The sequence below is a fragment of the Vespa velutina genome, chromosome 8 (genome assembly GCF_912470025.1).
Source record: "Vespa velutina chromosome 8, iVesVel2.1, whole genome shotgun sequence".
Lineage (NCBI taxonomy): Eukaryota > Metazoa > Arthropoda > Insecta > Hymenoptera > Vespidae > Vespa > Vespa velutina.
The window spans coordinates 2,803,368-2,828,367 of record NC_062195.1 but is presented as its reverse complement, the minus strand read 5'-3'; the positions used below and the strand labels follow the sequence as shown (position 1 = coordinate 2,828,367).

The 25,000-nt window shown below is 28.3% G+C and overlaps 5 protein-coding genes and 1 non-coding gene across 9 annotated transcripts in view; 4 read left to right on the top strand and 2 right to left on the bottom strand.

Moving 5' to 3' along the window:
- The window catches only part of LOC124951219 (MAP kinase-activated protein kinase 2), a 19,412-nt gene extending 11,052 nt beyond the window's left edge, over positions 1 to 8,360 (top strand). For all 3 annotated transcript variants that reach the window (XM_047499225.1, XM_047499224.1, XM_047499223.1), the window contains 7 exons: positions 2,756 to 2,895; positions 2,996 to 3,060; positions 3,163 to 3,270; positions 3,368 to 3,466; positions 3,563 to 3,638; positions 3,748 to 3,958; positions 4,200 to 8,360. In XM_047499225.1, coding sequence (XP_047355181.1) covers positions 2,756 to 2,895; positions 2,996 to 3,060; positions 3,163 to 3,270; positions 3,368 to 3,466; positions 3,563 to 3,638; positions 3,748 to 3,958; positions 4,200 to 4,439 — 939 coding nt within the window. In that variant the 3' untranslated portion in view covers positions 4,440 to 8,360. The remainder of the gene's footprint in view (positions 1 to 2,755; positions 2,896 to 2,995; positions 3,061 to 3,162; positions 3,271 to 3,367; positions 3,467 to 3,562; positions 3,639 to 3,747; positions 3,959 to 4,199) is intronic.
- Positions 7,979 to 11,173, bottom strand: LOC124951218 (enhancer of mRNA-decapping protein 3). 2 transcript variants are annotated; one of them, XM_047499222.1, is made up of 6 exons: positions 11,083 to 11,173; positions 10,268 to 10,434; positions 9,948 to 10,195; positions 9,717 to 9,865; positions 9,372 to 9,632; positions 7,979 to 9,296 (listed from the first exon to the last, which is right to left on the bottom strand). In XM_047499222.1, the coding sequence occupies exons 2-6, from the start codon at positions 10,423 to 10,425 to the stop codon at positions 8,703 to 8,705; spliced, it is 1,410 nt and encodes a 469-aa protein (XP_047355178.1). In that variant the 5' UTR covers positions 10,426 to 10,434; positions 11,083 to 11,173; the 3' UTR covers positions 7,979 to 8,702. The 2 variants fall into 2 exon arrangements, with proteins under 2 accessions (XP_047355178.1, XP_047355177.1); XM_047499221.1 differs by lacking the exon at positions 11,083 to 11,173 and adding an exon at positions 10,646 to 10,864.
- Positions 11,174 to 11,346: 173 nt separating this feature from the next.
- Positions 11,347 to 11,936, top strand: LOC124951048 (cytochrome c oxidase assembly factor 4 homolog, mitochondrial). Its single transcript, XM_047498780.1, has 2 exons — positions 11,347 to 11,709; positions 11,795 to 11,936. The coding sequence occupies exons 1-2, from the start codon at positions 11,608 to 11,610 to the stop codon at positions 11,888 to 11,890; spliced, it is 198 nt and encodes a 65-aa protein (XP_047354736.1). The 5' UTR covers positions 11,347 to 11,607; the 3' UTR covers positions 11,891 to 11,936.
- LOC124951047 (peptidyl-tRNA hydrolase 2, mitochondrial-like) lies at positions 11,924 to 12,405 on the top strand. The gene has a single exon (XM_047498779.1). It carries the CDS (start codon positions 11,924 to 11,926, stop codon positions 12,335 to 12,337), a length of 414 nt encoding a protein of 137 aa, XP_047354735.1. The 3' UTR covers positions 12,338 to 12,405.
- A 1,366-nt stretch (positions 12,406 to 13,771) lies between these two features.
- LOC124951046 (transmembrane protein 145) lies at positions 13,772 to 16,972 on the bottom strand. The gene is made up of 5 exons (XM_047498778.1): positions 16,046 to 16,972; positions 15,447 to 15,954; positions 15,099 to 15,236; positions 14,775 to 15,030; positions 13,772 to 14,668 (listed from the first exon to the last, which is right to left on the bottom strand). The coding sequence occupies exons 1-5, from the start codon at positions 16,423 to 16,425 to the stop codon at positions 14,478 to 14,480; spliced, it is 1,473 nt and encodes a 490-aa protein (XP_047354734.1). The 5' UTR covers positions 16,426 to 16,972; the 3' UTR covers positions 13,772 to 14,477.
- Positions 16,973 to 23,789: 6,817 nt separating this feature from the next.
- On the top strand, positions 23,790 to 23,896 carry LOC124951370. Its single transcript, XR_007101591.1, has one exon. It is a non-coding gene; the product is annotated as a U6 spliceosomal RNA (small nuclear RNA).
- The last annotated feature ends 1,104 nt before the right edge of the window (positions 23,897 to 25,000 follow it).

Below are 25,000 nucleotides of genomic sequence, written 5' to 3'. Positions count from 1 at the left end.
AGGTATTAGAGTTAGAAAAAAAAAAAAATATATATAATCGAAGTTAGTAAGAAATATTATAATAGTAAGACGAAGGAAGTAGCACGAGGTGTTAAAAACAATTCTATTAGTATTTGAAATTTTTTTCATAGAAATAAATCTTCGATAATGAATAGATAGTTGTGTACTAAGTTGGAATTGGTAAAGAGAAGATGAAGTATTATTTTATTTGCAAAGTGTTTAGAGCTGAATAATAATCATAAGGATTAATTTGACTCAAAGCAACGAAAAAAGAAAAAAAAAAAAGAAAAGAAAAAGAAGCGACCATTAGATGACGATATAATGATTACGATATAGTAATAGATTTTGACAAAAATATTTTGTTATTTATTTATTTATTTATTTATTTATTTATTTATTTATTTATTTATTTATTTATTTATTTATTTATTCTTTTATTTTTTTTTTTTTAAACTTTTTCAAGCTCTCGCTTTTCTTCTTCTTTATTACTCACCAAATTATGATAACACATACGATTTCGTTTCTCATCCTTTCTACGCAATGAATTTTTCATACATATCGAAAGCGTACTCTCATTATCGCCGATGTTAACGTTATTTGATGACATACAAACAATCTGAATGAAAACCAGTTTCGACTTTCTTTCGATTTCAGAACGCGGAACGCGCAATAGCCTTTAAGTATTATTTTTAGATCGGACATACGATGAAAATGTTATATTACAACATGCAAACGCATGGTAAACCGCGTGATTTCTTATCACATTTTTCTTTCATTCGATGTTAGATATCTTTAAGAGCAAAAAGTAAGTCTCTCTCTCTCTCTCTCTCTCTCTCTCTCTCTCTCTCTCTCTCTCTCTCTCTCTCTCTCTCTCTCTCTCTTTCTCTCTTTTTAGATTACAAAGTCTAGACATTTTACGTGACGCAAAATTAGATATATCGAAAATTATCGGCAAGAAACGCGTAAATTAAAGACTGTCCGTTTAACAGAGTCTCATAATTTATTTCTTCACATGTGTGCTGTAATAATAGATTTTAATTGCAAGAAAAATGTATCGTCCATCTTATCGGCGACATCACGTTCGTAAATCTTTCAAATAATTCACGTCGAGTCTCGCTCAATAATTTCAAGTCTCATTACTTCGTAAGCAAATCGCATTGACACACACATTCGTGTTATATTTATATATATATATATATATATATATAGAAAAACGATAATATTTAACAATCCAAAATTTTCATGCAATTTATTTCGTCAGTCTTACGCCGCACAATTTTTCGAATATTTTTTACGAATCGTCACTCCTCATGAAATCATCAATTCCTCTTCATAACGATATAAGGACTAATATCTTTCTTTTTTTTTAATTATTGAAATCAAAATATATGTATGCGTTAATTGTAGAGGTAATTTTATTATTAAAAAATTGATTCGAAATTTAATATAATGACGAATATAAATGATTTAAGTGCTCGTCAAAAATTGATATATATGGAAAAATTTAATTATAATTATTCCGATGAGATAATGAGCGAATTTCGAAAACGCATATATATTGTATATAAGGACAATTTGATAAATTCAAATTTTTTTTTTTTTTTTTTTTTTATGTATAAATTTCATTTTTTAAATGAAAAGAAAAAAAGAAAAAAAGCCGCGAATTTTTCAAATTGCCATAGAAATCGTAATAGCCGCAATATTAATGTATTGCCATAAAAATGAACATTTTAAATAATAATTTGAAATTATTTAAGTAAATAATTTCTTGATATATAAAGAGAAATAAGGAGTACGAAGTTGTTGTTACGAAGTATAAGAGGAATGCTGTTTTCTTATGCGCACAGACTTCTTCGAGTCTTGTACTACCTTGCGTTCTTTATTTCTTCGAATGTGTGAATTGTATTTGCATGCATTTTTCATAGGCACATGTCATAACTAGAAAAACGTATCATATGCGCAGGGATTCCTAGCATAGATCGCACAGATGCGTATCATTATAAATTCGAAGACGGTATTAAATTATTTGAATTGTACAACATCAGAAATACATACATACGTATGTGCGTGCGTATGCGCGCGCGTATGTGTGTGTGTCTGTATACAAGTCTCTTATAATTAAATATTATTTCTAAGTATCTTTTCTAACGGAATAAATTAAATAAAGATTAGTCATAGCAATTGAAAAATTCCGTATCATCGATGATGAATTTTTTTTTTTTTTTTTAAACTGTTTAATCTCTTTTTACTCCCCATCGATATAATTTACTTTCTTAGTAAATACATTTGTATAATACTTGTAAGATAGTCATTTATCAAATCGTATGTTTGTTTATTCTTATTTTTTACACCATCGCGCATCTTTAAGTTTACATTGGCGATTACGTTGGTTTGTTGGAAATAGCTTAGGAGATAAAAAATTGCCTCTCTTTCTCTCTCTCTCTCTCTCTCTCTCTTTCTCTATCCCTCGAGAAAAAGAATTCTGCTGGTGACGTCGATCTTTCTGATAAATAGATTATAACAAGGCGAGTATAGGAAAGGAGTCTTATATATCTTTTTCTTTTTTTTTTCTGTTTTTTTTTTTCTTTTTTTCTTTTTTTTTCCTTTTTTTCCCCTTACAATAGCGATCTTCAAATTCCAAGAACTTTTAATATTAATCACGTTGAGAATGTTAAATCCATTATTGTATGACGTTAATAATGTATTAAATATTAATTGTTTCCCGTATAACACAGATATTTTCTTGTTTCAACAGGTTTTACACGATTGTGTTAAAGCGAGAAGAGAAGTTGAATTACATTGGAGGGCATCCAATTGCAGACATATTGTCCAAGTAAAGGATGTATATGAAAATTCGTATAGTGGAAACAAATGTTTACTTGTGGTAATGGAATGGTGTGTAATAATTAAAAAATTAATCATCATAAGAGATTTGAATAATTATTTAATTATTCTATTTCGATCTATTAATTGATTTATTACAATTCATTTATAGTATGGAAGGTGGTGAATTATTTCAAAGGATTCAAGATCGACAGGACAGTGCTTTTACGGAAAGAGGTATATATAAGAAGAAATAAGAAATTTCAAAGTCTCCTCCTTTTTTTTTTTTATGATATAAAATATATGTATGTATATATATATATATATATGTATTTACAGAAGCTGCACAAATAATGTATGAAATATGTGTAGCTGTAAAACATCTGCATGATATGAATATTGCTCATAGAGATCTCAAACCGGAAAATCTTTTATATTCCAAACCAGGTAAATGAAAAATTATAAGCAAAAATTCTTTTTTTTTTTTCTTTTTTCTTAATTGTGTCCTGATTAAAATTTCAATTGATTTCGTTTCATTTTATAGATAGTACGGGAATTTTAAAACTAACTGATTTTGGATTTGCCAAAGAAACACATATGAAGGATACATTACAGACTCCTTGTTATACGCCATATTATGTTGGTAAGTAATTTTATATATATATATATATATATATATATATATATATATATATAAATTTTATGAAAAAATTTGTATATGTCATTTTGCAATGTTTAGCTCCAGAAGTTCTGGGACCAGAAAAATACGATAAAAGTTGCGATATTTGGTCGCTTGGTGTAATAATGTATATACTGTAAGTGAATTTCTCATGTTAAATGCAATTAATAAAAACAAAAAAAAAAAAAAGCAAATCCTAAAACGTTTGCAAAATTCGCTCATAAAACTTTTCGTTTAATTCATAGATTATGCGGCTTTCCACCGTTCTATAGTAATCATGGTTTGGCGATATCACCTGGAATGAAAAAAAGAATTCGATTGGGTCAATATGATTTTCCTGCTCCAGAATGGTCCAATGTAAGTGTACAAGCTCGTGATCTCATTAAAGGAATGTTATGCACAGATCCAGCACAAAGATTGCAGATAGACGAAGTGATGCGCAATAAATGGATTGCCGTAAGTTGAATTGTTCTAATTTTATGTTTAGGGAATTAAATCAGTATAATTATGAAAATGATTTGAGTCATTTCTGATATTAAGAGATACATTTTATCACATTTTATTATATATTTACATTTAATATTATATTTAATATATATCTCGATTAAGTGAAAATCGTTTGATAATTTTTTTTTTTTGATATATATAAAAAAAAATCATATATATTTATATATATATTTATTTATTTTATCTATAGAAATATACAGAAGTGCCTCCTACGCCTTTGCACACTGGTCGTGTACTAAGGGAAGGTGAAGAACTTTGGCCCGAAGTACAAGAAGAAATGACTCGTTCTTTAGCTACAATGCGGGTAGATTATGATACAGCAAGTCTTAAACAACTCGATCATACGAATAATCCATTATTAAACAAACGTAGACGCGCTAAACAATCAAGCGCTATTCCACCTACCGCTAATCCTACTCCTGCTTCCTAGGAGGATGCTGTAAGGACCAGACATAACTGGCATTTTTTGATACGCAGATGCATTAGATATAGCATTATTACAATGCGGATTGTTTTTTGACGACTTGCATCATCATGCAAAGGAAACAAACTTGCAAAGTAAATTATTATTTAAAGAAAAAAGAAAAAAAAAAAAAACTGTGTGCATATGAGTGCACATATACCATCTATACGTGAAAGGATTACATGCGCTATTGCCCAATATATCAAGAGTTTTCTTTTCGTTTTCTTTTTTTTTTTTCTTTCTTTTTCCATTTTTAACCATCGTAAAATTTTTAATGTTAACTATTTGTACAATTGTTGTAAAAAATATTTTAGAAAAGTTTTTTTTTAATCATAGACACAATAATGAACTTTTAATATCACATTATTCTTGGGCAATAATAGCATGTATCCATTCTTCATAATTCAATCTGTTTTAATAATTTATAAATATTTCCGAAACGATAGATAAATATGGCCTGATCAAAATTATTTTAAATGTTAATATTCTAAATGAAAATAAAGAGTATAAAAAGAGAAGTTACGAGTAAAAAAAAAAAAACAATAAAACAAAAAAGAAAAATAATATACAATACTTGTCGAAGAACTAATAAGGTATGTGTATAATTTCATTTGATAAACATTTTTCCAACGATATATTTACGCGATTACGCATCAACGATATATACATACATTAATTGCTGAAACTTAGTACAAATTATTCAATTTTATAAATTTTTCGTTCTATAACATATAATCTTTTACAATGGCCTAATCATATATATATATATATATATATATCTCCTGGAAAAAGCTTTGAATGATTGAATGTAGAGTAATAAAGAGCACACAGGTTTGTTGACAGTGAGTATTTATGTTCGTAATAATAGATGGCATTTTAAAAATAATATGTTAGTGTTATATACGTAATCATGGTATAATATATATTCGAACATAATATCTCTTTACAAATTTAAATTCGTTTATTATAATATAATTATGACAACAATTTACATCACTTCATTTTAAACCGTCCAAACTGCAAAGTGTTAGAAACAGAAAATAATATCAAATTAGATATTGTTAAATATCATAACGCATTAGTACGAAATTAATTTATATTGATTGTAAAATGATAACGAGATTCTAGGAAAAAGTATTCACTGAATGGTTAAAAGTCAATGTAATTACTTGATAAAATAATAATTAATCAATTTGTTCAGATGCTTAACACTGATCTTATTAACATCTCACTATTCTATGAATATTTTCGCCTGTATACACGAATTTATTGTTCCTCTCTTCGACATTTCACTAAAGTTTTAAGAATGAATAAAACCATATAGAATTGAAAATATATTAGAACAATCATAGAGAATAGAATTATATAAAGTATAATACTTTAAAGAGTATATTTTTACCAATATAAAAAATATTACTTTAAATATATATATATATATAATAATCGTAATGTTGGTAAACTAATATACTTGAAAAATTAAAGTGATCAAATAAAAATATAGATTTTACTTGATTATAGCGAATAGTGTGTGTATAAATTTGATTATATTTTATATAAATAAATTTAGTATAAAGTTTTAGAAAAAGAAAAAAAAATGTTCAATATATCGTCAATCAATAACTAAATATTAAGAAACAGAGTATAGATCAGACTGTTTATTTAGAAGTGACTGATATCTATTAAAAGTGTAAATATTCTTTAGGATATATAAAATTTGTAGCTGAGAAAACTGATCATATATCATTGATTTATAGAATTTATTCAGGGTGGTGCTACTATCTTCAAATATTAAAGATATTATAAAAAATTATGAAAGCAATTTTTATTAAAAAAAAAAAAAAAAAAAAAAAGAAAGGAAGAAAAAAGAAAAACTTGTTTAATAAGACAGACGATATAAAGTTATTAATATCATGATTATACTGGCCTTATAAACAATTGTCCTAAATTATGTCCTTATTAATTCATACTTGTTCGATTACAAGAAGAATCACGAATTGGATGATAAAATCGTATTTTTATAATGAATACTGATTTGACATGCATTTATGAAACTCGACAATAAAAATGAGAATGTTCAATTATAGAGTTACTATTTAAAATCATCTCATTGTATTTTCATGTATTGCAAAAAAGATTTTAATTTTAATCACTATTATTATTATTATTATTATTAAACAAAAATGAACCAAAACATGGAATAAAACGAACGGAATATTTATAATAGTTAATGCCTTAGAAGAGTTATAACTCATTTGATATAAATATAATGCAGATAATGAATTTATAATATTCATCCACATAATACCATATTTTTGACCTCAAAATCATAAGAATTTTAATAAGGCTATTACTTTTATTGTTTCTTTTAATGCCATCAACAACTCGAGTAACAATCATGCACCAGTATACAGTATACACTGTTCTGTAGATACAAGTATTCTTATATTATTTTCTTTCTCAATATGCGTGAGTGATAATTGCATATATAATTCCTGATAAATATTGATCAAACTTAATGATCAATATCTCATAAGAATATATATATATATATATATATATATATATATACTGTAAGTACTTACATTTATTATTGTTAAAAGTACTTGCATCTTAATGAGAAAAGATTCATTACATCTATGTATATCAAAATAAAGAAAATATGTTGAATACAAAGTTATACAAAATTATAAATAAAATAATTTTTAGAAACATAAAAAATTTATTCCTTTGCCTAGCTATTTTATATATTCAGTGAAAGTTGCAGATTTATTTAATTCGAATATCTTTTTCTGAAAATGTTTAGAACTTAATTAAGGTCTTTTACAAGAAACAAATTATACTTTACTTACTAATTTATCGTCTATAGCATTACGATTTGTTAAATCTTAAATGTAAAATAAATTTAGGAATATACAATCGGTTATAAAATATGAATAAATTACTTATAATAACTATAATTAAAATGAGCCTTGTATACTGAATGTTTGTTACAAACAGTCGTTAAAAATGCAACATCACATTTTGAAATGATTGATTCACATAAATATACTATTATCCTGTAGAAAATACCACTAGATATATTAATTGTTTCGCACACTTCCGAAATAAGTATTTTCTGTACGAATGATGATTTTTTCTTTTTGGATATACTTCAACGATTATAAAATTTGAAATATTGAAATTCTTTTGAATTTATTTAATAACATTTATTTTAGAAATGAAAGGGAATATGAACCTAATTAGATATCTGAAAAAACAATATATAATGCATTTAATCCTATTATAATTGTGCACAGAATATTTTATAATATATGGTAAGATAAATTTAATGCCTAATTAAAGGAAATACAATAGGAAAGTAATTTCGTTTATAGAAAAAGAGAAATATTTTCCTTACATACTTCTTTAGAACTATCAAATAATATATATCAAAACATGCTAATTAAATGAATAATGATGTAATAGATTTCATAGAAATCAATAGCTATTGTAAAAATTATCGTGTGATAAATACATTTGAACTTTCCAAAAAACAAAAAAAAAAAAAAAAAAAAAAAAAAGAGAAAAAAATGAGATTTGTACAATAAATAATTTTCGGTAACTATAATTTTTACGAGTCATAAAATGGATCATTTCTAAAGAATATCTAATACATATTAAAATATTACAACTTTTTTTTTCACTGATTGTTATAACCGTTATCGTATGTACTACGTATTTTAATGATTTCATTTACAAAGCTTTAGCGGCAAAATTCAAATGCAATTACACAATATAGTTTATAGAATTCTGACTGTGCTCGTTTTTTTGTCCGATTATATAAATGTGATTAATCTAATATTATAAATGTATGATATATCAATAAATATATTGTTCTATTAAAACATATCAAATATATCATCCTCAATTTGATGTAAGCCACACTTAACACATGCTTACGAAAAACTATAATTTACATAGTAAATGTCACAGCATGTTATGTTTTTTTGTTTTTTTTTGTTTTTTTTTGTTTTTTTTTTTTTTATATGTATATGAGGACAATATCCTCTGTCCTTGAAGTATGTTCCTGTGACATAGTATACTTCTATTTTAAATGTATACAATGCTAAAGAAAAAAAAAAAAAAAAAAAAAAAAAAAAAAAAAAAAAAAAAAAAAAAAAAGAAAAAAAACAGAACTTTTTAAAATCTGAAGATGCTGTTGCTAGAATCAACATATTGATTAAAAATTTGCTAGGAGTTATCGGAATGCAAAGGAATGACAAATTTTGGTCCAAAAGGAGACCTATAAGTAATCCCAACATCAGAATAAACTTTGTTTGGTAGAGCAAGATTACAAAGATATAGTCTACCATTGTCAAGACTATGAGATAATGGTAAAGCACCAACTAAACTAAATTTACTTAAAATGCCAGGTGTACCTGCAGATGGTGGTTCAATAGCTAAAATAAGTGCTCTATTATTATTTGCCCACAGTGTTACTGGAGTAACCATTTTTGGAGAATTTTCATCGCATAGCGCAACAAGAATTAAATCTACGACAGAAGGTAAATTTTTAACTTTAGTTTCTACTTTGTTTTCTGTCAATCTATATAATGATAGTTCTTGTAGAAGAAAAACATCTTCTGAATTTTCAACGAATACTATTGTTTTAACACCATGACTAGATAATTGTCGTGCGCAATTAACGCCAGCAGCTCCTGATCTATTCGGTCCGCAAAGTGCTACAACGGTTGGCCATTGATGAGCATTATTTGGATTGAGTCTATGTCCACCACCAAGAAGTTGAAGAATAATTTCTGCTCCTGCACGTCCAAGAAGTTCTACCTGCAATGTTTAAAGTTATTTACAAATTTCTCATATTAAATAAATTAAAACAAATAATTCATAATTATTTCATACCCTTCGTTCCCAGCTAATACCAAGCCGATCTGCTGCACCAATTAATTGACGATGAAGATCAAGAGTGATACTTGGTATTACTAGGCCATCATCCGTAACATATTCTTTTTCCCCAGTCGAAGGTACAACAATTTGTCTGAAGGCTGTAGGCTCCGAAACAATAATATTCTCATCGTGTCGATATTTACCACCACCACCTCTATTACTCTCCGACTGTCTAACGATGTCTGGTTTAAGAGAATTTATTTCTTGCCATACAGCCTAAGAAATAAATATTATAATTTTTAATTGATAAAAAAATTATTAAAACCTTTACTTGCGTAAGATTCTGATCCTTATACAAACCTCTTTATTAAATAATGCTAAATTTTTTTCAAAATCGAAATCTTGATTCAAGGATTGATCAATGGGAGTACCAAAAGTATGCTCATCCCTTTCAAGTGCTCTCTGTCTATGGGTAAGTCTCTTTTGAGCTGGCTTACAATTAGGCTCAGCTGTAAAAATTAGAAAATATTTATTACTCATTAAACTTCAATAATATCTATCTATTATTTTTTTTATAAAAATATAATATACTTGATCCCATTTTTCCATTAGTTGCGAGCTCAGATTGCTGTTGTGCCGACTCAACAGGTTTTTTAAAATTCGATGATGATTGCATTCCACCGGAATGTGTTGAAGATGGAACACTTTCAGAAAAGGATCTACCAGCTCTTTTGGCAATCGGTCTCTTTACTGTTACTTTACTTTGTGTTTGCGTATCATTTATATTAGAGCCAGCTTCTTTGGTAGAAATAATTTCTACATTGACTATATCTTTAGCACTAAAATTCAATTATATGAGATAATATTGACTTAATTTAAATCTAAAAATTCACATACCGTTAGAGACTTACTTCAAACTAACTACAGACGAGGTATGCGGTACGCCGTTACAAAAAGCCTTTGAAAGAGTCACACTTTGTTTATTTAAATCGATTATTTGACCCTGGTAAGTACCAAGATCATCTATACATGTGACAGAAACTGTACAACCAACGAATTGTTCTGACATTTTTTCAATCTGTAACAAAAAAAAAAATTTCGTATTTAAAATTAATACTTAATCGCATACAAAAACTGTATATTTTTAAACGTGTTGATGTGTTATATTTGTAAGAGAAAAAAAAAAAAAGAAAAGAAGAGAAAAGAAAAAAAAAAAGAAAAAGAAAGAAAGAAAGAAAGAAAGAAAGAAAGAAAAAAAAATGTTAAAATATAATTTGTATACGACATACCGTCAATTAAAATTTATAAATACGATTAAGGATACAACAGACTTCTTACAAAAATATTCACATAAAACTTTTGTACTTTTACGAACTCTTGGATCCTAGCTTAATTCATTTAGATTTAGTTAAATATTCTTGAATGTTCAATACTAAATGAATATTATATTTCAAGCTTTTCGACTGCTGAACAAATAACTATAATACAGAATATACGTGATAAGATACTTTACCGAAATTTTATTTCAACTTTTTTTGGACAAGTACCAATGGAATTAATAAAAAAATATCACCGTTTTAATCTTTCAACCAAAATAAATTACATATAAATCCATAAATAAAAATAAAAATGATCTGTATAAAAAATATATATATATATTTATATATATATATATATATATATATTTAGGTGTTTTTCATTCAAAGAAAATAAACTTATTCCTTACCTCTGATATATTAGAAAAACTAATAGTTCATTGGCTATTGCTGTTCGTTACAAACATGGTGTGTAAAGAATATTAGAGTGAACACTTAACGTATATTTTAGCAGCACCATCTACAAATTCAAATGTTATTTATTTGCGCGATAATAAATTGTTATTAAATGTGTCGTTTGAAAAATTAGCTCGAGTATGATATTATATTTTTATGGGGGGGGGGAGGGGGGGAAGGGGGAGGAGAAATAAATAAATAAAAATAAAAATATATTACAATATCATGTATGTGTTCTATTTGATTTATTTTCTTTTTTTTAAATTTTGTTTTCGCTATCCTTACATATGATCGCGTTCTTTTTATGTAAGCATGGCGTAGTAAACAGAAGACAGATGTATCACTTTACGTCGTCTGCTTTCTCTTTAATACTGATCTAATTTATTTATTATCTGTAATAATAATTTAATTTTTATTTTTACCATAATCATCGGAAAATAATATAATTTATATATTTCAACGTATTATATAAAAGTATCATGGTTATTAATAAGACTGAAACTCAATCAATTGATATCTTAGATACAATTGAGCAAAAGTTGAAAAAGATTGGCTGCCTTGAATTACATTATCAAGTTCAGGTATAATAATTTTTAATCGTATATATTTCCATTGATCATTTATTAAAGTAATCGTTTCTATTATATACATATATTTTAATTTAAGGAATGTATAGCTGAAACACGAGATTGGAGAAAATGTCAGGATCATGTAAAAAGGTTTAGAGTGTGTATGGAAGAGCATCAACAAAAGCAAGAATAAGTTTTAAATACAATTAATTAGAATTTTCTAAACATGTTATCTATATTAAAAAAAATAATGCCAATTTTTCTACGTACATCTTCGATTGAAAATTGTAAAATGGTAATTATAGTGAGAACTGATATAGTTATGGGAAAAGGAAAAATAGCTGCACAATGTGCTCATGCGGCATTAGAGTGTTATAGAAAGGCAACAGCTAATCCAAAAAAACATTATATGTTTAAAGATTGGTTATATTATGGTCAACCAAAAATTGTTCTTAGAGTATCTAGCGAAATTGAATTATTAGATTTAGCGAATAAAGCTGAAAAAGTTGGTTTAACCACAGCTATAATAAAAGACGCTGGTAGGACTCAATTACAAACAGGTACAATTTCGGTAATTGGAATTGGACCTGGTCCAAATGTAGAGATAAATAAGATTACATCACATTTAAAATTATTATAAATGTCAAATAAATGTAAATAAATGATATCATAATATTTATCGTTTTGAAATAAATGATATACACTTTTTTATATCTTTTGATTTATACCATACTTATAAGACATAAGGGAAAATAATTTAGTTTCCTTTTTTTTTTTTATTATACGTAAAAATAGTACTTAACATATATGTGTTCTCATTTACTACTTGTATATTTAACAATATGAAAAATTAGAATTCAAATTGACGTTTGTTTGTACAATATATTTTTTTTTGACAACAGTCTATGTGAAAATATCAAATGATATACATTTTTAATTATATAGATGAATAGAATCATTCTAAATACAATAAGCTAATTTCACAATTATTTGAATATGATAGTTATTGCCAATTAAGCAACACTACATATATATATATAATTGATATCTTTTGATTTTATTAAAATTTAACTTTGCTCTCATTAAACACTTGTAAAGTATGAATCAAAATTTGTCAAAATTACATGTGCACTTTTGTTCAAGGTTTATATATTTTAATTAAATATTCATTTGAATTTATTCTGTGAAACATTTTATTTACTTTTTAAGGACATGATAGACCTTCTCTCAATTATTTTTTTCTAAAATATTATCCATTATCTGATTTCTACAATAATATCAAGACATTAGAAACATTGCACCAATATTTCAATACATACATGGAGCTCAAAATTTTTCTAAAGACAGTGTATATTTGTGTATACCCCTATCACCTCATTTATTATAAGATTCGAGCAACATCATTTCATTAAATAATGTACAACTAATAAAAAGTAATATTACAAATATAATTGTTAATTCAAAATCATTGATTCATTTATTTTTAGACTAATACTTTAACGACATACAACCGAATTTATAATTAATAAATCAGAAACAAATAAAAAACATTAGTTTCTACGGAAAATTTTTAACAATATTTAACAATAATAATGATTTATAATATATATATTTATCTATATACTAATATAAATCATCACATAGAATTTATACTTTCTTCAGGCAGTTCGAAAATTAAAATTTTAATCACAATTTTTTTAATAAAAAAATAGTAGTAAAACCCTATAGAATATCCAGTTTTTAATAAATTGTATTTACTGTGCTTTGATCTAAATTAAAATCAAGTAGCTTATTGCATGACAATTATATATATATATATATATAAATATATATATATATATATATATATATATATATATATATATACAATTATATATAATCTGAAGAAAACTGCTAAGAGCCATAACTATTCATATAGTAAATATTTCCAAGTGTTTAGAGCTGTGCCAGTAATAAAACTGTTACCAAGTAAATATGCAGTATATATATAATACTGATATTGTTCATAATAAATGAATATTTTCAGTTTTGTACCCAGCTAGTTATTTCATGGCTGCTTAGTCATGTTCCCATCTTATTATAATTATAAAACCACACAATCGTGTAAACAACTATGTATAATCATTCTTTTTCAAGCACACACTAAAATATATTTTATAGTGTAGAATAATAAAATTACTGAAAGGTATAAAGAGAAAACAAAGAGAGTGAAAATTCTATTATGTAGATTACTATAAAATTATAAAATTTACTATATAGTGGTATAATTATTTTATATTTTTATGTACGTATATCTTATATAATAGGTATATGATAAATAGGTGAAATATAGAAGCCAAAGAAAAATAAAAATTATCAGATAATTGCCAACCATAAAAATCTGCTACACATTTCAAATACTTCAAAATGAAAAGAAAGTGACTTTTTATATTATTCTATTATACACTATGCACTGTGATATATCCGTGTGTGTTATGAATTAGTACAAAATAAATCAATTATCATTATTTTTATCATATAAGTAGAAAATTATCATAATAAACTGATTTTTACATTGTGTTCGTTCATTTTATCTTTTTCGCATTAATTATTGACTTCTATTGCATATTTCAATCTAATCAATGATATACATATATTAATTACAGAATGTGCAGCACATTTCAGTCTCAAATAGCACAGATCAAAGTATTATCAATTTTCTATGGTTTTACCATTTGGCAAATATACATCACATTTTGAATGTTACTCTTCAATATTTTATCCGAATTAAGATTTTAATATTAAGTGATAATTTTACTGAGTTCTGGTGGTTCCACATAATTATTTAGTACATGAGGTGCTTCATTAAATTCATCAAGTTCATCACCATTATCTCCACCTTGGGCGAGTAAAAAGTACTGTTCACTTCGCGTTGGCCATAATAAATGTGCCATTACACAATAAGCAAAACAATCAGCAGAATATGTTATACCTAAAATTTAATTATTATCATTTTATATGGGTTTATGGATTTGTTTTTACAGAATTTGTGTGGTATAAACATGTGTCTCATACGTAGAGAGTTTATCAATACTTACCTAACAACAATTTGAACCTCCAAAGAGCACTTACTTGAAGCGCTATAAGAGCTATTATTGGTAAATAAATAAACCAAACTAGTGAAGATGCACCGAAATGGAGAAGAAAATTCAATTTTTGAGTATTATGTTCATACGTCATAGTATTTCGAAGTTCATATAAAAACCATATCATTATAGCACTTCGGAATAAAAGAATGAACCAACCTGGCCAGGTTTGGTATTCGTCAATGTCTTCTACTATGTCAACTTCAGTCTAAAAAATATAATAACATGTGTGACAAATATTTTACAATGAATTTAAATAGAATAATAAAAACATACCATGTTCCAAACATACAACAAAATGTGTACTACACCATAACATAGCCATATAGCAAAAACTAAGGGCTTCCATGTTAATTCCATTCGAGTTACAGCCCATCCTTTGGCAAGTAAAAGTAGAAGTAACATAAATGATGCCTATAATATAAATAGTTCATTGTATTGATGATTTATGAAAAAGTTCAAGAGCACACACATACAGACATATATGTACATATATGAATCAAGTTAATGATATTCTATTGCTGTATATTAAGCATAAAAAAAAAAATATGTATATTACATGCTTCTATTTAGGTTTTGCACTTTTTTACATTCAACCATATATTAAACACACACTTTTCTTACCCGTGAGAGAATATCAAAAATATCGCCGGCAACTTCTAATCGTTCGTAGCCAACTCCATCGAGAGAAAATTTTAACACGTGTATTAAAATTAAACACACTGCAACAAACTCTAAGAATAAGCTAGCCGTAAATAATCGTGTCACAGGGTGTTTTTGTAATCTTGCTGCATATAATTGCAGCGGAACTAATATAATATAGCACACAAAGAACAGTAAATATAGTTCTATAGTATTTTGCCTGTCATAGGAGAACTGATACGTAACGCTGTTCAGGCCACTAGTATTAGGATTGCCATTTACTAGCCATATATCATACTCTAATATGTCATGCTTGTCATAATATTCCCACTGGCATGTTGTTGCATTTCTATAACATGCTACTATACTCATATACCAGAAACGTGGTTGCCAAAAGTCCTGTATAACATAAGTGAATTGATGCCCCTTTACAATATTCCATATAGAGTCTTCGTCTTGGCATAATTTTCCTCTAGGGCAAGGTATTCGTCTATATTGAAAGAAGAGATATAATGTAGAAATGTTAATTCATTTTTCTTTGCAATACATATCACAATACAAACAGACCATAATCAACATACCTTAGAAAATCTTGACCTTCATCGTTACAGTTTGGATCATAAGAACTTTGATTCAGAGTATTAAACATTAGAGTACAAGCAATATTTTTATCTATTACAGTCCTATTGCCATAGTACTCTAAAAAATGACTCCGATCAAGTACAGCCAATGTGATCGGCACAGAAAAGTTCATTTTACTTGTTATATTCCCAAATATATAACCAGATGTATCCTTCTGTCTGTGACGATCTGTCTTTTGGAAGCCAAATTTAATAAGAAAACGGAAGAACTCCTTCGTGTTGAATGTGCCGGTAATGTGAGTAGATTCGACACAATCTAACTGCAATAGAATGCAGATGCAAAGGGATAGGAAAGCGTATAACCACTGTCGAAACATCATATTCGTAGAAAGATTGCAATGTATAACGGGAATCGAAAGTTATCTTTTCTTTTTTTCTTTTTTTTTTTTTTTTATTATTATGTCAAACGGATGTCAAGAAGCAAAGTCAATTATTCGTAACTCTAACATGTTTTCCTCATCCTTGAGTCAAAATGTTTTGAAACACTCGTAATCACTTCTTCTTTCGCCATTCGAGTCCCTGTCGACGTCGACAATAATTCTTCTTCTTCTTCTCGTAACATCGTCTTCGTTCTTCACGTATTGCAATTCGAGGGCACACATATGTTATTGGCATAGAAATAGATTCAAAAATAATAACAAACGTTTTATCTGTCCTACGTTATATGACCCATGCTCGTTCGCCTATCGTACATGGTTTTCCCTATTGATTTTCCCCACCCAAAGATCGAAAGCGTAATGGAGAAAATAAAACTTTTTTCTCTCTCTCTCTCTCTCTCTCCCTCGTCACTTTCTCATTCTAATCTTTTCTTTTAATTTATTTCTTTTATTTCTTTTTTTTTCTCTCTCTCTCTCGTTGCTTTTTCTTCTTTTTTTTTCCTCTTTTTCTTTTTATCCTTCTTCGAGATAAATATACTAGATACGTATGTACGTTCGACAAAGTTACAGAGAGAGAGAGAGAGAGAGAGAGAGAGAGAGAGAGAGAGGAAGAAAGACAGAGAGAGAGAGAGAGAGAGAGAGAGAGAAAGGGAGAGAAAGAGAAAGAGAAAGAGAAAGAGAGATTCGATCGTTGTGTGATTTATATTACGATTGACCACGTTCAGTCGTATGAAGGCAATCGAACGATGAGATCCATTTTGTCCTTGAGCTTTTACGCGCTCTCTTCATGGCGCGCAATGTGATTCGATGAAGATCGTGTTACCTCTTCTATATATTTCCTTCACTCGGTCGGTTCGCATCTCTTTGACTTGGTGTGGACCGATCGTATTATGTACATACATGTGAAATAGTCGATGACACGTAATTAAAGGACACGATGTATAGAGAGAGTGAGAGAGAGAACGAATACACAGCTTTGATTATAACGATCCTCAAATGTCCATCGTCATTAAATACGATATTTGCAGGAGCTTCGTTTTGATAATTAACAATATTTTCATTTTTTATATCATATTATCTTCGTTAATAAATTGATTCTTAATTATTTCGATTGATCAGGACAATCTTTAATTTTTAAATATTTAATTCAAATTTTTATTTTTAATTTTAAATATAGATTCTCAAAGACGCAACCTTATAATATATATATATATATATATATATATATATATATGTGTGTGTGTATTAGGTGGACCAGAAAGTTATGCCATTTCTGCGCATGTCGATATTTGATTGTGATTAAAAATAAAAACTTGTTAAAAATTTATTCGTTTGAATTTAATTTAAGAAAGCGACATTACTTTCCGGTCCACCTAATATATCTATATATACATAAATATGTACGGTGGGATCATTTTTATATTATTTGAAAAAATAAAAATTACTCGAAGTAATAGGATTTACATTGAATTCTACGTACATATTTACTTTATATCTATATAGATATAGATCAAATATATATATATATATATATATATATATATATATATGTAATCAAATAATTGAATAAAATTTCCTTTTTCTTTTTCTTCCTTTTTTTTTTATCATTCACTCTACATAATAAAAATTCTTTGATAATTTAAAATGATCTTACTTCGTTAAATTTTATTAGAATAAAATTTTTATGCAACGTGGGCCATTTAAAAAATTTTTTTTCTTTTATTTTCTAAAATTCTATGCTTCAAGGATTTAAATCACAAAAGACGAATATAAAGATTGCCGCCAAGGGAAACATACTTATATATGTAATTAAATTAAATGAATCAATAGAATATATATACATTTTAAATTTATTTATTTTTGTTACGACTATTTACGAATATTAGAGAATTCGAAAGATGATGGCTCTCGAACGGATTTTGAAAAAAAAAAAAGAAAAAGAAAAAAAAAAAGAAAAATGAAAGAAAAATTATTGAACGAGAAAGAGAAATTAGGTAAACGATCGGTAATGGTTTCATGTGACAGAATTGGAATCCTATGGTGTTCAATATGCTTTGGGACATTTTGAAGTATTGAGGTTCTGTCATGTCATACAGCATCGACATTCCGCAATCGACGTTTAATGTGGTTTCACCCATTTCGTCGTTTCTTCGACACCCAAAACCGTTCACCCTTTATCTTGCCTTTGAACGGCTCTGAATTGAGATTCTCTCGATTTCTACATACGTATGTTCTATAACTTGACCTGTTATATCAAAATCAAATTCAAATCGAATACGTGCGGTCTTTATTATTCTATTAAAAGTATTTATACATTTGATATCCTCCGAATGATTCTTGCCGATTTCTCTCTTTTCTATCGTTTTATAAATATCGAGGTAAATCGACTGTCAAAGCTATTCGAAAGTTTGTTTCACAAAAATTTCATACCTTTTGTCATTTTATCGTTCATATACCGAGATAACTGATTTTTATTTCATTTTATTTTGTGCTTATTTTTCTTCTTTCTCTCTCTCTCTTTCTCTTTGCTTTGTTTTGTTTTGTTTACTTCTTTTTCTCCTACTCCTCTCACTTCTCTCCCCCATGTCCCACGACACAACTAGTGACACGAAGTTATAAGTATAATATATTGATTTATCTTAAACGCGATTGGAATATTATATGGGGCGTTCGTGTAATCTCGAGTATCACATTACAATATGAAAAAGTATTATCCAGCGTGATACATCAATAGGAAATAGAAACGGTATATGATCAACGAAATAAATAGGATGCTTGGATAAAATGCGCCGAGTAAAACATCGTACGATTTTAACGTGATTTGTACGTGCTTTATTACTCGGGAATAATTGTATATATTTGGTTATATAACGTGAGTTTCTCTGATAAATCGACACGCGGTATCGATCAGTTGCAAATGTCAGTAGAAGAGAATATTGGGAACATAAAACTCGTCAAGCTATTGACGTGTATTATATATATATATATAATACATATATATTAGTGAATTAGTGCAATGATACGAATAATATTTTCGCTAATTAATGGAAACATCGATGGTACATAGTATCATCATCCAATTAGCTTATTATCAAAACATATATACATATATATGTATATATATACATATATACATATATATACGTTATATTATACAAGTTAATCTAGAGGACCTTCGGGTTAGCTAGGATTAAGGGCAAAAGGGAAGGAGTTACGAATTATCTCGATTAAAATGTGATGCCGTTGAACCGTAATTTATCTAATGTTGCGGTAATTGAGAAGAGTTAATTCTCTCTAACACGTAGACAGTGAGCAGAGAGCGAGTTTTAAATTAAATTTTTTCCCTTCTATCCTTCGACCCTCCCTCCCTCCCTCCCTCCCAACCTCTCTCCCTCCTACCTTACCATCTTTCCTTCCTTCCTTCATTCCTTCCTTCTCCCTCTCTTTCTCTCTTTCTCTCCGTCTTCGGCTATGTAAAGCTCATACTCTAATTACACTAATGAAGTAAATAGCGCACGTGAAACTGCCGTCACGTCACGGCGGAGATACTTTTTCTCTTTTGTATTCACACCGATGTTATCTCTAAAGTTCAACTATAGTAGAATAAATGAACGTTCCCACGTCCTATCCATGTTTTGCTATCGTTCGTGTTATCAGATAAATGTGTATGTATGGATTATATTGCCCGGTGTTACATGGCAATGTTCAATTTTATTATATCTTTGATCTCATTTATTTTAATTCCAAGTAAAATTGTTTATGAAAAATATATATACGTATGTATGTATATATGTATATATATATATATATATATATATATATATATATATATATATGTATGTATATTTTATATGCGACAAAAAAAATCCGCTTAATGGATTACACTATTGAATAGTTGAGAAAAATCTGTCGGTGTTACTCCGATTGCGATGTTGTTGTTGTTATCACGAACTATATCAGTTTCATACGTATCGTCGAGAGGTATCTATTGCCCAATAATATTCTCTATACTCTATGCCAATATAAATTTTCGTTTATTACGATATAACTTTATAGTTAGATATTACGGTTGCGATATTTTAAAAAATATATATATATTTTACGATATTTAATAAATATCGTAAAAAAAAAAACGCTTACGTATATAGAAAGAAGAATATGGCTTTTGCGAAGCCTCCAGTGCGAATATCGTACAGATTTCTTTTTTCTTCTTTTTCTTCTTTCAGACGAAAAATATAAATTATAAATATATATAATTCGCTTATACGCTTATAATTTATAATCTGTGTAAAAAAGATACAGTAACGCGTAATATTTAATTTCGAAAGAAATATACATATATATATATATATATATATTTCTCTTTTTGTTTTTTTTTTTTTTTTTTTTTAATAATTATTTACACAATTTCGTTGATAATTCGTACGGCGAATTTTGAACTCGAAGTTCTTTTACATACCCTTCGTAACTTTTTCCCCTTTACCTTTTTTACATAGTTCGTTCAACGATCGAACGGTCGAATATCGTGTTCTATTGTTTTTATTCACTTTAAATAAAATTATCTCTTTTGTATGGGAGACACTGATTGGAGGATCACTGATAAAAGCGAAAATAAAAAAGGTGGAAAACTTGAATTCGATACTTCTTCTCGTCTGAAGTTTAGGAACCCCCTATTATTACCGTGTTTACTTGCCTGGTGACTGATAGCTCAAGGAGATCAAGTCAGTATTGAGTCGGTCCAATTGTGTTATCCTCCAACCTCTAGTTTATCGGAAAGAGCTTTGTTATTTTAAACTCAATCCCATCTTCAGGGATGTTTTCTGCTTTTTCCCTTTTTTCTTCTTCTTCTTCTTCGTCTTTTTCTTCTTCTGCCAACAAAAGATTTTATTCGTCGTTTCACGTAAAGGAATCGTAAAAAATTTTCTTGAAAACAAATATCCTTTCTATCTCTGTATCTCTAAATTCTTTCATTACCCCCACCCCCACCACCCCTATTTAAATATTTCTTCTGTATTAAACATTTGAAAAAAAAACAAAAGAATAAAAAAAAAAGAAAAAGAATTTTAAATAATTTTCTTGTTTCTTTCAATCTTGAAATGCGTACGCATACACGTACATTCGTATTTATCGCATTGATTTAATGCCGGTTTAGTCGTTTACGTTATGGAATACACTTTGGCCGCCATTTCTCACGCGGGATTTCACGAGGGTAGTAGATAACCCTCGAGAATCGACGTAGACACTTCGTTCGCGTTAATACTACCAACCAAAGAGATTGGAAAATTGATTCCCATCGACAGACGTCATCGACGATGACATCATGATTATCACCGTCTTAAGCGTCTTATTTTTTTTCTTTCATTCCTTCCGTTTCTTTATACTTTTCGAAATGTTCGTAAAGGCATTGTACTTGGATAAATAATAGATAGAATTTCAATTTTAATCGTTATGATTGATAAAGGTTGATTAATATAATGTTATCGTTTTCAACAAACGATCATGATATATGTGTGTATATATATATGTGTGTGTGTGTGTGTGTGTGTATATATATATATACATACATATGTAGGTAGATGCAGATGTATGCATACTTATGTTATACATATAACCTCGATTCTCTGCATCTTACTGTTTCTTCCTTGTACAAGTTTTCCATAATATAGTTACAAGCTCATCTCAATTTCACGTTCGTCTCTATTTCGGCATTTGAGACGTAGTTGTAATAACATAAAGTTTTAGATTATTTCAGTTGGAATCTCAGAAATGGGGATAATCAACTCCCGGTTTGAGTTTAAGATAAAATCCATTTGGTTTGATACACAAGGTAAAACATGGTGATTACGAAAGTGTATCCGAAAATTGTCAGAAAGGTTCTTCTGTTCGATGAGAAATATGATATTACATAGCGTTATATATATATATATCGCCGTTGATATATAAACGGTGTTATCCCTTTCACTAGCTTTTACATAGGATAAATAAAAACATAAAAATCGAAGAGGGAAAATTGTAATCTCGCATCATGAAACAATTTTACGAGATTCATGAATAGTCATGTTTTTGCAATCGATAATTCTCTTTGACGAGAATAGGGAGTATGCGAATCGTTCGACGATTTATATATTGTTCTATTCTCTTTATCATATAACTAGGATATTAATATTTATTTATTTTAATGCTCGAATTACCTATGCGCATAATATTAATGAGCGTAAAACGTAAGCGTATGGCCGTGTAAACGAGATTATAACGACCATAACGATATGTAAATGTCATTTTCGTTGTTTCACAACGCCAAATATAATATCTTATTTTATAAAGAAAGTTATAAGCTTTTCTTGTTATCGTTACAAATGAGAACATACATTATATAGATTCGACACGTATATTATGTATTTATGTCTACTAGCGAGTATATTTTTCTTCTTTCTCGAGTAAATAGATCAAAAAGTCTAGAAAGATAATCTTGGTCGAGTGGCTCCTCTCGTTACAATTTTCTTTATTATTGTTTGATTAACTTTATCCTTCTTTTGATTTCTCGCTTGCTGCTTGGTATATTTAAATGAAAAAAAAAAAAAAAAAAAAATAAATAAATAAATAAAAAAAAAAAAAAAAAAAAAAAAAAAAAAAAGTTAGAAATAAAACTACATATTAATTCTAGTTCATATATATATATTTTTTTTTTATTGAAAATTGTAGATCGATTGTTAAGGATGGAACAAAAATTTCATTTTTCGGAGATAGTTTTTACCAACGATATTCCTTTGATTGACACCCGTCAAAAAAATCAACGAATAATACTCCACCGTTTAATTATTATTCGTAAAAGTTTCCAAAAAATTCGCTTGGTAGTTAAAAAATTAAGAAGAGAATTATGAAAATTTATTTTCATAATTCCACAATAATAAATTGGTTTAACAAAAGGATAGGTATGTCAAGATATGATTTAAAAAAAAGAAAAAAAGAAATAATATCCTTTAATTATTTAAATTTAATTATACAGATTAAACAAAAGTTGATAAACTTAATATTCATAGGAATTTTCGTCTATAATCTTTCTTCGTTTTATTGAATTTAATTAAATTGCGTAAAAGATTGAACTCGACGCAATTGAATTACCCTCGTAATTAATAGTGGCGCCGCCTGACGATAGAATCAAGAAATAACATTAGACGTCTTATAATTCGACAATTCGTCATCAGATGGCGTTGTTCTCAATTTTTATACACGACAATACGATTTTTCTCGTAAATGCTTCGATAGGATATTTCAACTATATATACAAATTTTTAAGTATCCCTGATGTACTTGCTTCGGCAGTACATATACTAAAATTGGAACGATACAGAGAAGATTAGCATGGCCCCTGCGCAAGGATGACACGCAAAATCGTGAAGCGTTCCACATTTTTTGCCAACTCCCCATCATGCATGCCACTCCATTATTAAATTAAAAAAATATTTCGTATAAATTTTTTATAATCTTGCATGATTAAAAATAATAATATCAAGAGCGAATCTTTAATAATATCTCTTCGTTCCGCGATTTACCATATACTTTTTTTTTTCATTTTTATAAATCATTCTATGATTTCTCGCGATTAAATAATTCTTTTGTAAAAATGAAAAAACGAATAGCCCGTCATTGTTTTATCGTATCAGATGTATAAGATATATAAAAGATATATCATATTATTTTGTTATGTTTAGAGTAATAATTAACTAGAACTCCTATCGTTCTTATAGATAATAGCATTCCTATAACATCGATGCCACTTAATATGCGGATATCGACATTATTTTGCAATACATAGTGCTTTACATTAGTACAAAGCCGTTTACCGTTGTACTACTACGTCGAGACGATTGTTATCGTTTCGTTGACGTTTAAAATAAGAGAGAGGAGGTAATAGGAATGAGACGTAGCAACAGCTGAGTGGTGAGAATCGAGGATGGTAAATGTAGAAACGGACGAGAAGGGAAAAAGGTATCGTTCGAGACTCGTCGAAAAGGGGGAATGCTACGATGTTGTAGATATAACTTGGCTAAAATCCAGTCAGAGGGAGTCTGCAGCGAATGAAAAAAAAAAAAAAAAAAAAAAAAGAGAGAGAGAGAGAAACACGAAGAAGAAGAAGAAGAAGAAAGAGAAGAAGAAGCAGAGAGGGGAAAAAAATAGCGGAAAGAGGGTAAACAACCGTGGGGTTTGTCAGGGAGGACTCTAGTAGAAATGAAGTGCCGGTTTTGGGCTTGGTGTCTTTGGCTCATAAACCTTTTTCTGCCGCTTCGATTCGGCCAGCCAGACGATTTTTCCTTCTGTAGACATTAGCCCGAAAACGTTCTCTCCTCCGAGAAATAGCGAGATCCCGCGAGTTTCGTCGCTTCACTCTTTTTCGCTTCGTTTCACCGCTTAATCTCGCTCGTCCGATTTAATCCTAAACGACCTTCCCTCTGTAACCCACTCTCCTCCTCACTCTCCTCAAACCCCCACCCCCTCTGAAATTCGTCAACGTGAACGC